Genomic DNA, 18,163 nt, shown 5'->3' on the forward strand with positions numbered 1-18,163 from the left:
AAAGACACAATGTACCAGAATCTCTGGAACACAGTCAAAGCAGTGTGTAGAGGGAAATTTATAGCACTAAATGCCCACAAGAGAAAGCAGGAAAGTTCCAAAATTGACACCCTAACATCACAATTAAAAGAACTAGAGAAGCAAGAGCAAACACATTCAAAAGCTAGCAGAAGGCAAGAAATAACTAAGATCAGAGCAGAACTGAAGGAAATAGAGACACAAAAAACCCTTCAAAAAATCAGTGAATCCAGGAGCTGGTTTTTTGAAAAGATCAACAAAATTGATAGACCGCTAGCAAGACTAATAAAGAAGAAAAGATTAAAGAATCAAATAGACGCAATAAAAAATGATAAAGGGGATATCACCACTGATCCCACAGAAATACAAACTACCATCAGAGAATACTATAAACACCTCTATGCAAATAAACTAGAAAATCTAGAAGAAATGGATAAATTCCTTGACACAAACAACCTCCCAAGACTAAACCAGGAAGAAGTTGAATCTCTGAATAGACCAATAACAGGCTCTGAAATTGAGGCAATAATTAATAGCTTACCAACCAAAAAAAGTCCAGGACCAGATGGATTCACAGCTGAATTCGACCAGAGGTACAAGGAGGAGATGGTACCATTCCTTCTGAAACTATTCCAATCAAGAGAAAAAGAGGGAATCCTCCCTAACTCATTTTATGAGGCCAGCATCATCCTGATACCAAAGCCTGGCACAGACACAACCAAAAAAGAGAATTTTAGACCAATATTCCTGATGAACATAGATGCAAAAATCCTCAATAAAATACTGGCAAACCGAATCCAGCAGCACATCAAAAAGCTTATCCACCATGATCAAGTGGGCTTCATCCCTGGGATGCAAGGCTGGTTCAACATATGCAAATCAATAAATGTAATCCAGCATATAAACAGAACCAAAGACAAAAATCACATGATTATCTCAATAGATGCAGAAAAGCCTTTGCAAAATTCAACAACCCTTCATGCTAAAAACTCTCAATAAATTAGGTATTGATGGGACGTATCTCAAAATAATAAGAGCTATCTATGACAAACCCACAGCCAATATCATACTGAATGGGCAAAAACTGGAAGCATTCCCTTTGAAAACTGGCACAAGACAGGGATGCCCTCTCTCACCACTCCTATTCAACATAGTGTTGGAAGTTCTGGCCAGGACAATGAGGCAGGAGAAGGAAATAAAGGGTATTCAATTAGGAAAAGAGGAAGTAAAATTGTCCCTGTTTGCAGATGACATGATTGTATATCTAGAAAACCCCATCGTCTCAGCCCAAAATCTCCTTAAGCTGATAGGCAACTTCAGCAAAGTCTCAGGATACAAAATCAATGTGCAAAAATCACAAGCATTCTTATACACCAGTAACAGCCAAACACCCAAATCATGAGTGACCTCCCATTCACAATTGCTTCAAAGAGAATAAAATACCTAGGAATCCAACTTATAAGGGATATGAAGGACCTCTTCAAGGAGAACTACAAACCACTGCTCAATGAAATAAAAGAGGATACAAACAAATGGAAGAACATTCCATGCTCATGGATAGGAAGAATCAATATCGTGAAAATGGCCATACTGCCCAAGGTAATTTATAGATTCAATGCCATCCCCATCAAGCTACCAATGACTTTCTTCACAGAATTGGAAAAAACTACTTTAAAGTTCATACGGAACCAAAAAAGAGCCCGCATTGCCAAGTGAATCCTAAGCCAAAAGAACAAAGCTGGAGGCATCACGCTACCTGACTTCAAACTATACTACAAGCCTACAGTAACCAAAACAGCATGGTACTGGTACCAAAACAGAGATATAGACCAATGGAACAGAACAGAGCCCTCAGAAATAATGCCACATATCTACAACTATCTGATCTTTGACAAACCTGACAAAAACAAGAAATAGGGAAAGGATTCCCTATTTAATAAATGGTGCTGGGAAAACTGGCTAGCCATATGTAGAAAGCTGAAACTGGATCCCTTCCTTACACCTTATACAGAAATTAATTCAAGATGGATTAAAGACTTAAATGTTAGACCTAAAACCATAAAAACCCTAGAAGAAAACCTAGGCAATACCATTCAGGACATAGGCATGGGCAAGGACTTCATGTCTAAAACACCAAAAGCAATGGCAACAAAAGCCAAAATTGACAAATGGGATCTAATTAAAGAGCTTCTGCACAGCAAAAGAAACTACCATCAGAGTGAACAGGCAACCTACAGAATGGGAGAAAATTTTTGCAATCTACTCATCTGACAAAGGGCTAATATCCAGAATCTACAAAGAACTCAAACAAATTTATAAGAAAAAAACAAACAACCCCATCAACAAGTGGGCAAAGGATATGAACAGACTCTTCTCAAAAGAAGACATTTATGCAGCCAACAGACACATGAAAAAATGCTCATCATCACTGGCCATCAGAGAAATGCAAATCAAAACCACAATGAGATACCATCTCATACCAATTAGAATGGCAATCATTAAAAAGTCAGGGAACAACAGGTGCTGGAGAGGATGTGGAGAAATAGGAACACTTTCACACTGTTGGTGGGACTGTAAACTAATTCAACCATTGTGGAAGTCAGTGTGGCGATTCCTCAGGGATCTAGAACTAGAAATACCATTTGATCCAGCAATCTCATTACTGGGTATATACCCAAAGGATTATAAATCATGCTGCCATAAAGACACATGCACACATATGTTTATTGCAGCACTATTCACAATAGCAAACACTTGGAATCAACCCATATGTCCAACAGTGATAGACTGGATTAAGAAAATGTGGCACATATACACCATGGAGTACTATGCAGCCATAAAAAATGATGAGTTCATGTCCTTTGTAGGGACATGGATGAAGCTGGAAACCATCATTCTCAGCAAACTATTGCAAGGACAAAAAACCAAACACCGCATGTTCTCACTCATAGGTGGGAATTGAACAATGTGAACACATGGACACAGGAAGGGGAACATCACACTCTGGGGACTGTTGTGGGGTGGGGGGAAGGGGGAGGGATAGCATTAGGAGATATACCTAATGTTAAATGACGAGTTAATACGTGCAGCACACCAATATGGCACATGTATACATATGTAACAAACCTGCACGTTGTGCACATGTACCCTAAAACTTAAAGTATAATAATAATAATAAAAAGAATAACAATGCATTAAACAGGAACTGCAGGTAAGAATGATTCAATAACAAGGTAATATGCAACACAGTTCTTAGGATTTCCCACCTCTGGTTCCTGTTCTATCCTGACCTGGCTTAATTGCTTTATTTATTGGTATGCTACAGTGTGCAGACTCTATAAATAAAGATTTGTATACCTACAGAAAAGAAACGACTATATATTATAATAATACATGCATATAACTTTTTTATCCTTTTAGTTTAAAATGAGTTAGGTGGAAAAGGACGGTTTCCATAAGTGACCCAAGAAAAGAGAACATCCATGAAACGGTTAAAGAACAACAGAATAATTTTATAAGAGGAAAAAACAAATGCTGTGTGAATTTAAAAATGCATTTTCCTGTTAATTTATTAAAGATATATTAAATGGTGACTAAGAGCCAGGCAGCATGCTGGGTGCTGAGAATGTAATAAAATATATACATATATTAACTCAGGCCACAATGTCTCACCAACTGTTCTGGAAGCCAGATGTGTAAACACATAATAACTATACAGCATGTTAGATGGAATCATAGAAAAATGTGCTAGGTAGCAGATAAGGAGCTTACCCTAAGGAGAATAATTAACTTTGTGAAGCAGGGAGTGGGAGGATGAAGACTGTATTGAAAAATTCCCTACAAAAATCACATAAGCTAGATTCTGAAGGGCGAATAGGAATCTACCAGGCGGTCTAAAGAGAGTAGGCATTCCAGCATGGGGGAAGAGCTGTGTGCGAAGGCACAGAAGAGAACAGAATGGCCTCTTCAGGGAGCATAAGTGGTGTGCCGGGGCTAGGGCTTGAAGCATTTATCATCTCAAGCTGCCAACCCAGGACATGTTTTTATAATACTTGTATGCACCTCAGGGATATTATCCCAGGATTTAGGGAGCTGGCCATGTTCTGAATCTAAACAGGAATTCTGCTTCCTAGGGCAGGCTACGATACATACTTCAGTGTTTCATTTTATTCTCCCCTATGCCAGTAGAAACCTAGTTACTGGTCTGAAGCCAGGGAAGAGGATCTGTAAATACAGCCTCCTAGTGCAACAGAGGGCTCTGTGGCCAGTTTCCACAGAGCTCTTTGTTTCTAATGCTGGAGGAGATGGTTTCATTCCCTGGCAGAAGTGAGTGCTGAGCATTTTGACTGTACAACAAAATCAAAATCCCTTGCCTTTGTTTGACCCATGCCCACCCCATGGAAAACAGTAGATTATTCATGTGGAATAAAATCCTGCATCACAGAAATACATTTCTGACTGAAGAGGTTTGTTTTGCTAGTTTGGATTCGTCTGCCTTTACAAGGCTCGTCCAAATGGCTTTGAAGTCCGTGTGCTTAAAGGAGACTCTATTTACGATGCAGTAAGGCAGGACATGATTAAAACAAATCACTGAATGATTTCATTGGAGGACAAGCCCACTCTCACAATATATAGCCCTTAATTCCTTGACTGGAAATGTTACTTGTTGATTGCCAAAGACCTAGTCTGGGGAAGGGGAAGGCTGGGGAATGGGATGTTGTCTTTCATCATTGGGCATCTTGACTCTGAAAAATCAGCACTTCCGTTTTTTGGTTCCTAGCCAGAACCATACAAGAGGGTCTTCCTTAAAAAAAAAAAAAAATAAGCAAAGTCTGTCTCTTTATCCTACCACCCTTGCTTTATCCCCAAAACACCACGAGAACTAGTACTATCTAGTACTATCTAGAGGGTAGCTGAAAGGGAGGAGACAAAAGATGTGCCTCATTCTATAGCCCCCGCTACCCAGCCCTTCCTCTTTGGGGTTGCATGTAACTGCTGGTGGAGGATTCCTTGTTATCTTCAGTCTTGCAGTTTCTTGATTGTCCTCTCAGGCCATGTTCATAATAATTAGAAGATGGGTTTGTGAAGAAACAAATTTCCTCTTCCCCAGGCCTATAGGAAGGAGGCTATTCAAGCCTTTATTGGGGGATCAAGGTAAGACTACTGGATGCTGTTTGGAATTGTGAGGTTATTTCTTTCCCATGATCTTTCTCATGTTCAGTAAGTATTCTCTTGCAGCTATATCTTTTTAGCAATTCAGCTACCATTTGCAGCAAACATGTTATTCAGTAGGCAACTGGTAATACCATATAAAGAGGCAGAAAACATATTTCCTACCTATAAGAAATCTGCAGTGTATTTAAAAAAGAGACAGGGAGTCTACGTGCCTAAAAGCATTGCTGGATGGTGGTGGTGGTGAATAGTTTATTTCTCAAGACCTCATTTTAAAAACCCATAGGAATTTTCTCCTTTTGTTTTGTACAAAGAACAATTAAACATTCATGATTTTGATCAAGAATATAAATATTTGATTAAAATAAAGCCCAAACTTGTTATTCTCCTTCCTCTGTGGGTGTTGGTTGCAAATCCTTGCAAAACTCAGACATGAGTGTTAGTGTTAGTTCTGAGCAAGAATCAGAATTATCCTTGCTATTAAAATGTATCTGATGAGTAAAACTCACCTAGGGGCTGCTATAACTAAAGAGGTACTTTTGAGTTACTTGAATTAATGACTCCAGCACTGAGGAGTGAAAACGAGGTCTGGGTCAGCTCTCTCTCTGTAGGATGCTCTATCAGTGGGAGCCGGGTTAAGATTTTGATGAAAGATGTTTTTTTTAATGTCATCAGTTAGGGGGACTTGAGCTGACATTTATAAAGCGTTATTCTGTTTGTCTTATTTAGCATGCTTATTCAGCCAAGTAAGAAACATGTTTTCAGCCTGGGCAACCTAGGGAGACCCTGTCTCTACAGAATATTTAAAAATCAGCTAGGCATGGTGGCATGCGCCTGTGGTCCCAGCTACTGGGGAGGCTCAGGTGGAAGGATTGCTTGACCCCAAAAGGTTGAAGCTGCAGTGACCTGTGATTGCAGCACTGCATTCCAGCCTGGGTGACACAGTGAGACCCTGTCTCAAAACAACAACAAACAAACAAAGCACATTTTCCTCCTCTTATGCTCTGCAAGAGCATGGGGAAGAAATACTAGTTTTATTGTCTAACTTAGTTTAAACCCTTGAACATAAAGGCCATGCTTATAGTTTTTCAGTTCTCCAAAGAGATGTACATATAGGAAGATACACTATTAATGCTTGTTGTTTAATTCATTTTTCAGCCCCCTGTATCATGTACTATAGTTAGTAGTTTATAATTTTTAAATCTTTTGAATGATATAAGAAATTCTATCTCAAAAACTTATTAAGTGTCTGAAGAAAATTTGAAAATTAAATTTAAAGCTGAACCTTCATTATGATAGCTCTTCCTAGGATGACATCTTGCCATCCATAACACATCTGTAAAAACACCCATGTATTTTAATTAGTACTTATACCCTCACCTCACTCTATAAGTTAGCTGAGGCAGATTACCAAAATATGAAATAATCTGGAAACCATAAAGTGTTAAGGCTTGAATTAGACTATCTGGGTTTGAATTCTAACTCCCCTACCTATAAGCTCTGTGTCTTTGGACAAAATGCTTAATCTCTCTAAGCCACAGACTCTTGAGTTATAGGAGAGGTTGGCATGAGTATTAAATACATAATCCATGCAAAGTATTTAGCACAGTACCTGACCCGCAGTTAGCTTCTAATAAATGTTAGAAAACATACAATACAAAAAAGTAAAATAAATTACAAATAAATATAAATCAGGATCAGAGAAAATATAATTTATAAGATCCCATTCTAAGGAGTTAAACTTCAATTATGCATTAAAGCCTGGCTATGAATTAAGCTGAAGCCTAATGACCAAAGCGTAAGGGAAATGTGGCTAGTCAGTGCACACTATTAATAAAGTTATCTTTGAGGAAGATAAGTGAAATCTTTATTGGCTGATAGAAAAGCAGTTCTCATGTGTGGCTTCAGGTGGGAAAACACTGGGCGTGTAGTATAATGTTGCCAAGTCTTAACATTAAACTCCCTGGGTTTTGGGTGGTAGTCTCCTAAAACCTGCTTAAAGGTATGCCAAAGGCATAATGCCAGCATGTAAAATTCACAAGGGCCCCCTAGAACATTGTTACATCAGTTATAGACTTTTTTAAAGCAACTCATATATTTTTTTAAGTTTGCAAGCTAGAGCTTATAGAAGAGATCTACTATTTTATTTCCTCTGTCCACTTTTACTTATATATGGGATTTGGAAGTTTTCTCCAACCTTACCCAGGGTACCTTTTATCCATAAATGCTTTCTTCGTCATATCGCAACATGTAGACCACTGCCTACCCTGTTTCAGTTCAATGTCCTTTTGTTCAGCTGCTGTTACATGTCAGCCCTCTGCTGGGTGCTGGATATGTCTGTTCTCAAGGAGCTCAGTCTGCGTCCCCTTTAGATAAATCCTGCCCCCTTTCACCTGCCAGACTGTAAGCTCCTTGGTGGCTGGAGACATTATTTTGCATATTGTCATATTTTCAAAGCCTAGCAGGGTATCTGGCACATAATATAGATGCTTAGTAAATACTGTTGAATGCATGAAGGGGATTCTTGCAGTCCTATACATCAATAGGTGTGGGAATGTTGGCTTTTAACACAAATTGTTGCATGTCTTATATAAACTTTCTTTCGTGCAGCACACAGAAGATCCATGCTGCTGCTGCTGCTAAGTCCATTGCTCTTTGTAGGATCCTCTGCCATTTGTGGAAGGTGTATTGCTGTTAGTAGCCCCAACTCTGACAGAGAGACTGGCTTGCTACTCACCATCTCTGTTTCCTTTTCTTCGTGGACATGCAGCTAGATTCTGTTTCCCAGCCTCCCTTGCAGTTAGGTATGACCATGTGGTTAATTCTGGCCAGCGGAATAAAAGCAGAAATGATAGGAGGAAAGGATAGCACGTGGGAAATTGTATGGGTCAGGTGCAGAGGTGTGTCACTCCCTTCTCTGTCAGCTGGATATTGATACCTAGGGTAACCAGGCATTGCAGATGGCAGATTCTCTGTAACCTGGATCCCTGAATGACTATGGAGCAGAGCTGCTACTACTCCTGTCTCCTGTTCATTGCACTTTGTGTGAGCAAGAAAAGAAAACATTTAATGTGTGAAACCACTAAGATTTCCAATATAGACTTTTTCTTTTATTGCCTGCCCAATGGAGGCCTTTCCTTAGGAAGAATAGTCTCTTACTGATTTTCACCAAGTTGACCTTTCGGAAGCTTTCCTTTTTTTTTTTTTTAATCCCAGAACTAATTGAAATGTATGCTTTGGTCTATTCATGGAAAAGGTTTGTCACAGCTGATTCTGTGTGCCAATGCTAAAGGGATAGTTATGTTTTGTTCAGTAAGCTTAAGTCAGTGGCAGAAGGAAGAAAAACAAAACAATCCTAGTTCCCGAGTACTGTGTCAGTTCTCACTCCTCCCAGCCATTATAATGTGATTTCCCCAAGCCAAGCAACAGTTTACAAAGAGCAGCTGTCTCCTTAAGAAGAAAGGACTTTTTTTCCTGCTCATACATGCCATTTATTTCAGTAGAGCATTCTTGTGGGCCAAGACTGAACAATTTTGAAATGCATGTTGTACAATCAGATACCAGTGTTGAGTGTTATAAGGTATTTGGGGCATTTAAAAAACAATATAGATGACATGTCAGCTCTTCAGAAAGGGTGGAGAAGAGTTATTAAGACTATCATCTTTTAAACTGGTAGCTTGTGGGGTATGTTTGATATTAACAACAAAATCTCTCAAAGTAGATAGTTACATTTACTATAGAATACTTCTAACAATTGTTATGAGAACATATAGTGTAATATTTAAGCACCTAAGCTCTGAACTTGGACACCTTGGGTTCAAATCCTATTCAACAACTCTCTTCTCTGTGTGACTCTGGACAAGGCATCTAATATCTCTGTGCCTTGGTTTCCTTTTTGGAAAATGAAGAAAAAATAGTACTGTACCTATTGGAGGAATAGATTCAATAATCTGTGTAAAACACTTAGCACAATTCCTTGTAGAGTAAGCTGATGTGATAATATTAACGAAAACAGGGTTGGGCGCAGTGGCTCACGCCTGTAATCCCAGCACTTTGAGAGGCTGAGGCAGGCAGATCACGAGGTCAAGAGATCAAGACCATCCTGGCCAACATGGTGAAACCCTGTCTCTACTAAGGGTATGAAAACTAGCTGGGCGTGGTGGCACACACCTGTAGTCCCAGCTACTCGGAAGGCTGAGGCAGGAGAATTGCTTGAACCCAGGAGGCAGAGGATGCGGTGAGCCGAGATCACGCCATTGTACTCCAGCCTGGGCAACAAGAGTGAAACTCATTTTCAAAAAAAAAAAAAAAAAAAAGTTAACGAAAACAATTAATGTTACTCATAATTATTTTTAATGATTCTAGGTTATTCAAATGTAATGGATCCCAAGTAAAGTCTTGGCAGTAGGTAGTGTGGATATATCTCTTGATTTTTACTGTGCCTCAAAGCCAATCCTGGGGGATCCCAGTAAAGGTAAGGAAGGACTGAGAAACTAAGTTTATGTGGACTACTTGGTCTCTGAGAGTCATTCATTCTCAATCAGTATATTTAAGCACCTGTTATGTGAGTTGGTATTGAATTGTCACTGACGGCTCAGTGGTTTTATGACAAGCAGCCATGGAAGAGTTAACACATTGCAAGGAGAGTCAGTTCCTGTGCCCTTGTTACTGTTGTCAGTCAGGGAGTAATAGCTTGTATTTTGACTGTTTGATCTACCAACTTTGTTATCTCATACTTAAAAAGGTTTAAAAATTTGTAATTCTAGTGTAAACACATTTACCCATGCCACTGAGTAAATGTGCTTATTTCATCACATAAAGAATAATCATCTACTGCTTTTTCACAGTTCTCTTAATAACTAAGAAAGTAGAAGCATTTTCTTTTTCTAGTTTATAATATCTTTTGTCCCCTCTACTTCACAGGAATGTCGTTTTCGGTAGCACAATTCCTAAGACTTCCTAAATCTTGTCTTACAAATATGGGAAATGGCGGAGGGTTTTCAAGTTTCTAGGTTGCTTTTTTTGTTATTTTAAAACGAGAGAATCAGAACACAAATGTAGTAAAAACATTGGCAAGAGTTTCAGATTATTAAGATTACTAGAAAGTTGCATGTTCCAGTTTATGAACGAGAATTGCAGCTCCACCACTGTCTTTTGTATAAACAGATGATGTTCTAATTCAGTCCCTTCTTACGGATTGCTACATTTTGCTGGTTTCCTATCTAAGAAATTAGATGAATTTAATTGCTTCTTCACTTATACGATATCTTAAAATAAGTTATTTTAGAGAAATCAATTTTAATCTTGTATCTGCCCTGGAAAATGTCAGAGCATACAAGCAGAGTGGCTTTCATTCTTCTGCTTTTAGTATCAGAAATTTTGTTTTTGTGCTTTACTATTTTTTCCTTCACTTAATGCCCTGAGTTAATTTAAAGAATGTAATTCCCAATTATCTAATCAGTCTCAAAAGCAATATAGAAACTAGAAGTCTAACTGTGGAGAATCTTTTACAACTACCACTTAATACTAGTCAGTAAATTCTAAGAATAGTTTAAAAGCATCCTGACTTAAGTCATCCCACTGGAAAATGCTTTAATTATCTTAGAACACTCAAAGTTTTAGAAAATGATTAGAATTTCTGAGAGGGGGAAAATAGATACAAACCCTGTGGTTGGAAGAGTTTGTGTGTGTCCAAGCCTTCACACTTAAAAGAATAACTGCTAGAATTGTTTTTTATCTAGAATTATAATAAATATATTTTAATGTTTTGGTTGCTTGTAAATCCTGCAATTGATTGCTTAGACATACACATAACAAGAGGTTTGGCGTCAGCATTAAAGTTAACCTACTACCATTTGATGTGGTTTCAGGTTTTTGGTAATTCATCTTTAAGAAATGATTTCCAAATCTGTGTTGGATTTTGCTATTGAATCTAATTAATTTTGAATAAATTAATTTATTTCTTGGAATATTTTTGAGTTTTTCCCCCAGTGTGGTTAATGAAAAAAAATCTGCATATGTGAAAAGAAATGGACTTAGCATCATCTTTAATAATAGAAATGAAAATACTTACAATTATTCCCATTAGGTACTATGGTGTCAACACTCATAATTAAGACTATCCAGGCATTATTCAATTCTGAGAAAGCTGGCATTATCTAGGGTATTGCAATTGTTTTGCCAGATAAAGCAAACACGTTATTTGACTTCTTAGGAAATTAACTGTGTATGCTACTGCTAATCATCTAGTCCATCTTACTAGTTAAAAAAAAAAAAAAAAACCTAGTTAAAATGATGACTGAAACATATATAAAACCTAAGAAAGTTATTTTAATGTTTCTTAGTCAACTGTGAGGCATACAATCTAATGTACCCAGTAAAAACAGTGTTTATTCCATTATGGACTGACTTAAGTAATATCATCCCTGATAATTTTTTTATTATGCCAGATATTGTGAATGGTACCTGGTTGGGTGCTGGCTATTTCTGTCTTCCTATAAATATTCTTGAGCTTTGTTCTGGGTCACAGCTAAGTTACTTGGAAATAGTGTGATCCTTTGGGTCTTGCTTTTAAGATTATGTAGATGAGACCAGAGCAGTGTTTAGCCTACGGCTAATTATTTCATAATACTAACAAAAGACCTTGTTGAGTACTCTACCAATCCTAGGAATCATGAGTTGTTCCAGTTTGGCTGGTGGGAAGAAGTGTTCCCCGCCTTGTGTGGGTTCTGGGTATTGTTCTCTGAAATGGTTTTGGGTAGTTCATTCCCTCACTCTGAATAGTGTCTGCACATGTTTTGCTGATCAGTACTCTGCTGAATACGTTAGGGGAGCCCTCTATAGATCTCTGGAGTTTTCTCCCTATGATGCTATCTCCTCTCTGGCATTCTGCCCTGGAACTCTAGCCACCTTGGCTCCCTAGACTCTTGGCTAGAGTCTTCAACTTGGCAGTTCTCTTTTTCTGCCCTGCAGATTTCAGACTCTCATCAGTCAGTAAACTAAAGCTTTTCATTTGCTTCCCATCTCTCAGGGATCACTGTCCTTGTTGCTGATGTCCCTCAGGAACCACTGTCTCATATGTTTTGTCCGGTTTTTTAGTTACTTGAGGAAGGAGAATAAATTTAGTCCCTGTTATTCCATTCTGGCAGAGGCAGACTACTGTCAGATCAAATTTTAAAAGAATTTTGATCTTTTAGTTTAATTTTCCAAAATACGAGTTAAGAGTCTCTGATGATATTATCTCCAAATGAGACTATTTCTCAGGGAATAATCTAGATGGAACCAGATGATTTCTTAATCTCATCTAGCTATAAAACCTGTTGTGACAATATCTGGTTTTTACATTTAAAGCAGTGTCTTAATGAAGGTTTTAATTCAGACAATGCAGTTACTACATAATAAAATAATGACCATTTTTCCACCTGTTATCTCTGTCTTCCTCTCATTCCCATAAATGGTGAAGATATAAAACTGGTAACGGGACATGGTAAATTGTTTCTGCACTCATTTTTTTTAACTGAACTATATATTAAAAAGCATGGCTGGGTGCAGTGGCTCACTAATCCCAGTACTTTGAGAGGCTGAGGCAGGTGGATCACGAGGTCAAGAGATCAAGACCATCCTGGCCAACGTGGTGAAACCCTGTCTCTACTAAAAATACAAAAATTAGCTGGGGGTGGTGGCGGGCGCTTGTAGTCCCAGCTACTTGGGAGGCTGAAGCAGGAGGATCGCTTGAACCCAGGAAGCAGAGGTTGCAGTGAGCTGAGGTCGTGCCACTGCACTCCAGCCTGGTGACAGAGCAATACTCCATCTCAAACAAAACAAAACAAAACAAAACATAAAAATTGTTATATCCTTTGAATTATTAACCCCACTTGTGGAATTATAGCCAATGTAAATAATCTAAGGTATGTAAAAAGCAATGTTAACCATGATGCTAATTATAATGGGGAAAAGTAGAAATAATCTTAATGTCAAAGTAGGTGCCCTAGAATGGATGAATGTCCAGAATATATAAAGAGCTCCTACAACTCAATAACAAAAACCAACCCAATTAAAAAATGGGCAAAGGAATTGAATAAACATTTCTTCAAAGAAGATATAGATGGCCAATAAACACCTAAAAGGTGCTCGACATCACTAGCTATTAGGGGAAAGCAAATCAACAACATGAGAAACTGCTTCACATTCATTATGATTGCCATTTTAAAAAGATATATATAAGTTCTGGCAAGGAGGTGGAGAAATTGGATCTCTCATACATTTCAGGTGGGAATGTAAAATGGTACAGCTACTTTGGAAAAAAGGTAGTTCCTCAAAGTGTTAAACATATAGTGACCATATCATCCAACAACTGCATTTCTAGTTACCTAGTCAAAATAATTTTTTTTTCTTTTTTGAGACAGAATCTTGCTCTGTTGCCAGGCTGGGGAGTGCAGTGGCGTGATCTTGGCTCACTGCAACCTCTGCCTCCTGGGTTCAAACGATTCCACTGCCTCAGCCTCCCGAGTAGCTGGGACTATAGGCGTGCACCACCACGCCAGGCTAATTTTTTGTATTTTAGTAGAGACAGGGTTTCACCATGTTGGCCAGGATGGTCTCGATCTCCTGACCTCGTGATCCACCCGCCTCGGCCTCCCAAAGTGCTGGGATTACAGGCGTGAGCCACCGCGCCCAGCCACTCAAAAGAATTTAAATCAAGGACTCAGATACTTGCATACCAGGTTGATAGCAGCATTAATCAAAGTAGCAGAAGGAAACAACAAATGTCTATTCACAGATGAAAAGATGAACAAAATGAATGGGAGTCACATTCAAGAGACAGAAAGTAGAATGGTGGTTGTCAGGGGATGGGACAAGGGGTGAGTGTAAGTTATGGTTTAAGGGGTACAGAATTTTTGTTTGTGGTGGTGAAAAAGTTCTGGAGATGGATGGTGGTGACAGCTGCGCAACACTGTGAGTGTACTCAGTGCCACTGAACCGTACATTTAAAAATGTGAAAATGGTAAATTTTTAATGTATGTTTTCCCACAACAAATCTTAAAAATAGGTGCCTAGTTAAATAATTCACATTTCAAAACAGAGTAGCCTAAGAAATGCTAACCAACTAATCCCTCCTGCTCTTCTTCCTCTCCAGGAGTGACACACGCGGCCATCTGGGCAGCATGCATTTCTTACCTCAGTGCAGCCGTTCCCCCTGAGCTGAGGACATCTGCTCAGGGCATCCTGCAGGGCCTTCACCTGGGTTTGGGAAGAGGATGTGGTGCCATGATCGGAGGCGTGTTAGTCAATTATTTTGGTAAGAATGGCTTTCTCCTTTTTTTCTTTTCTATTATTAAAACATGATTTTTTCCAGCAATACCTCAATAAACAATCCAATTATTACTGAAGATTGCCCAAAGCTAAATTCCAGTATTCATAATCTCTTTCTAGATTTCATGGTAGTCATAATTGTAAAGCAGTGTGCTTACGTTGTTAAGCTGATCTGAGCCAGCCTGTAACTGTGCACACTCCTCTGACAATCAGCTTAATGAGATGCTATAGAGATCCCTCAAAGGAGCCAAACAAATGAATTAGCATGAGTGCTTTTGGTCTAAAATAAGGTACCTTAAACCTGCTGATAATAACCCTAAAGGAAATAAAATTCATCACTGTTATTCCATTAGGAGATTTTGAACCAGAAGAATCTAACCATATGCTGGCTTTGGTAATGCTACTACATTTATGGTAACAAAATCTGTCTGTCTTGTCATATCTTCCTTATTAGAAACATAGGAGCTGAAATAGGAATGAGATTATTCTGCTCCAGGAATCTTAACTGCTCAGTCATCTATTAATATATAAGGTGGGCCCCAGGAAATGCGTGCATTTATAGCACTATTTGAGCACTGCTGCTCCAACTACAGATTAATAGTGCTGTTAGTTAATAATTGGGTAAATGGTCTTTTCATATGAAGAGGAGAGCACCATTGAATTGTATGAGTCATGGTGAAAGGCACTGAGAGATAATCCTATATAAATGCAGTTTTATAATCGATCAGTGACAGATCCAATATCAGCCCTGGGTCTCTTGACACGTACCCAGCCCTGTGTTTTTCCATTATGTGGAGCTAATACCCAACCACTTTTCTCTGGTTTGTCTCAAGCTGTGCTTCCTTTGCTTTGATCTTTAGAAAACTGACGGTTTTAGATGAGCGCTATCTGCATTTCTTGGAATTACTCTATAGAGAGTGCTGTTTGTTTTTATAGGGGCTGCTGCAACCTTCCGAGGAATTGGCATGGCCTGCTTGGTGATCCTACTGCTCTTTGCCCTGATCCAGTGGCTGGCAGTGCCAGATGAGGAAGAAGGTAATCATTTCCATTCTTTCTTAATATTCCTAACAGTTCAGGCCATGGGAAGTCAACAAATGCCCCCTGAGAAGCCTAGAAGTGGTACAGAGTATACAACAGGTCTGTTTGGCTCAATTTTCTGAGTGGCGTATCGATGAATTCATGTGGACTATTGTTAAAGAGATCCACCTACTATGCAGAAAAAATATTGTTTTAAGTAGCTTGGGGTTTTCTTGTTTTTTGTTTGTTTGTTTGTTTTCTTTTATAATACAAGGTACTAGGGAAGTATTAGTTTTCAATTTCTCTGGTATTCTAAAGGTTTTTCAAATTTAAGTCAAATACATATAAGGCTATACAGTCGTTTTGCTACTAGGGATAGGGAGTGAGTGGTAATCTTCTCTATGACTTACCTTCATTTGTTAAAAAAAAAAAAAAACAATGGCCGGGTGCAGTGGCTCACGCCTGTAATCCCAACACTTTGGGAGGCTGAGGCGGGTGGATCACGAGGTTAGGAGATCAAGACCATCTTGGCTAACACGGTGAAACCCCATCTCTACTAAAAATATAAAAAATTAGCCGGGCACGGTGGTGGGCGCCTGTAATCCCAGCTACTCAGGAGGCTGAGGCAGGAGAATGGCGTGAACCCAGGAGGCGGAGCTTGCAGTGAGCTGAGATAGCACCACTGCAGTCTGGCCTGGGGGAACGAGCAAGACTCCCTCTCAAAAAAAAAAGACAAAAAACAAAGACAAAAATGTCAAGACCTGAAATCTGAAGTTTTCTCTGAACCAGGGATGCCTTTATTAAGATTGTTCTACAAAAAGGAGGTTATATCAAATATTAATATGTAGATGAGAATGAGCTGACTCAACTTTTTATGAAAAAGGTCAACCAGGAGGATGAAAATATTTTTGCTCAGTTTTTTGGTCCCAGAACAGAGCTCATCTTCTTTGGGTGTCCTATCCTTTGCGGAGCATTAGCCTCAGGCCCCTGAAATGCTTCTGTGAAGAGAAAAACTTACTTGTTACAGAAGCCTCAGAGACAGATTTTAATCTCAATGAGTTACTCAGAAAGACCAATACTGTTTTTTCTTACTTTTGTTCTTTTATAATCCTAAATGGATTCTCTCTCTTACACAGCCTCAGTCCATGCCTCATGTAAAAGACCAATAAAAATAGCTATCATGGCTCTCCCAAAGTTATAAGATGTAGTTAAAGTTGTATTTTGAGAAAAATGTATGGACTTGAATATCTTTGCTATTAATCACAAAAAAATTTAAAATCATTAATTAAACATTCAATGTAAGAAACATAAAAATAAGCAATCAAATTTTAACTCATCTTTGATTAGTGAGAATATGGTACTGGGTTAGTTTTTAAAATACTTGTGTTCTGGAGAGACTGTTATTGGGAAAATGGCAGATAGGAGGCAGGATTAGGTTGCACCTCCCACTCAGGTGGACCGAGTAGCATGTGGAGACTTGCATCATGCTTTTGCTCCAGAACTACTGCAGGAATATACCAGGAAAGCTGAGAGAATACACAGACCCTCTGAAGGAAGCATATTGCTCCTGGAGGACCTGGGAGACAGGCCAAATATTGGGCTGGTATCCAGCTGAGAGACCTACAGATGGTTCACATCACAGGACTCTATGCAGACAACCCCAGTACCAGCCTGGAGCCTGGTAGCCCTGCTGGGTGGCTAGATCCAGAAGAGAAATGACAATCACTACAGCTTGGCTGTCAGGAAGCCACATCCCTCAGAAAACAGGGAGAGTATTACATCAAGGGAACACCCTGTGGGACAAAAGAATTGAACAGCAGCCTTGAGTGCCAGCCCTTCCCTCTGCCATAGCCTACCCAAATGAGAAGGAACCAGAACAACAATTCTGGTAATATGACAAAACAAGGTTCTTTAACCTGCCCCAACAAAATCACACTAGCACCAGCAATAGATCCAAACCAAGAAGAAATCTCTGACTTCCCTGAAAAAGAATTCAGAAGGTCCATTATTAAGTTAATCAAGGAGGCACTAGAGAAAGGTGAAGTCCAATTTAAGGAAATCAAAAAAATGATACAAGAAGTGAGGGGAGAAATCTTCAATGAGATAGATAGCATAAATAAAAAACAATTACAACTTCAGGAAATAAAGGACACACTTACAGAAATGCAAAATGTTCTGGAAAGTCTCAGCAACAGAATCGAAGAAGCAGAAGAAAGAACTTCAGAGCCCAAAGACAAGGTTTTTGAATTAATCCAACGAAGACAAAGAAAAAAGAATTTTAAAAAATGAACAAAGCCTCCAAGAAGTTTAGGATTATGTTAAATAAACCTAAGAATAATTGGAGTTCCTGAGGAAGAAGATACATCTGAAAGTATGGAAAACACATTTGATGAAATAATCAAGGAAAACTTGCTAGAGACCTAAACATCCAAATACAAGAATCCCAAAGAACACCTGGGAAATTCATTGCAAAGAGATCATTGCCTAGGCACATTGTCATCAGGCTTATCTAAAGTCAAGAGGAAGGAAAGAACTTAAGAGCTGTGAGGCAAAAGCACCAGATAACCTATAAAGGAAAACCTCTCAGATTAACAGCAGATTTCTCAGCAGAAACCCTACAAGCTAGAAGGGATTGAGGCCCTAT

The 18,163-nt window shown here is 38.8% G+C and overlaps 2 protein-coding genes across 9 annotated transcripts in view; one reads left to right on the plus strand and one right to left on the minus strand.

Moving 5' to 3' along the window:
* MFSD6 (major facilitator superfamily domain containing 6) overlaps positions 1-18,163 on the plus strand; it is a 92,746-nt gene that overhangs the window by 59,782 nt on the left and 14,801 nt on the right. For all 7 annotated transcript variants that reach the window (XM_016950205.3, XM_054680027.2, XM_016950207.4 and 4 more), the window contains 2 exons: positions 14,327-14,488; positions 15,439-15,537. In XM_016950205.3, the coding sequence (XP_016805694.1) occupies positions 14,327-14,488; positions 15,439-15,537 (261 nt within the window). The remainder of the gene's footprint in view (positions 1-14,326; positions 14,489-15,438; positions 15,538-18,163) is intronic.
* The window catches only part of NEMP2 (nuclear envelope integral membrane protein 2), an 89,597-nt gene that overhangs the window by 29,072 nt on the left and 42,362 nt on the right, over positions 1-18,163 (minus strand). The window contains exon 9 of one of the 2 annotated variants that reach the window (XM_009443885.5): positions 15,438-16,517. The exons of the other annotated variant lie outside the window; for it this stretch is intronic. Within the exon in view, the coding sequence (XP_009442160.1) occupies positions 16,499-16,517 (19 nt within the window). The 3' untranslated portion in view covers positions 15,438-16,498. Of the gene's footprint in view, positions 1-15,437; positions 16,518-18,163 lie in introns of those variants that run through there. 2 annotated transcript variants of the gene reach the window in all.

This window comes from Pan troglodytes, chromosome 13 (assembly GCF_028858775.2).
Source record: "Pan troglodytes isolate AG18354 chromosome 13, NHGRI_mPanTro3-v2.0_pri, whole genome shotgun sequence".
In the NCBI taxonomy this organism is placed as follows: Eukaryota; Metazoa; Chordata; class Mammalia; order Primates; family Hominidae; genus Pan; species Pan troglodytes.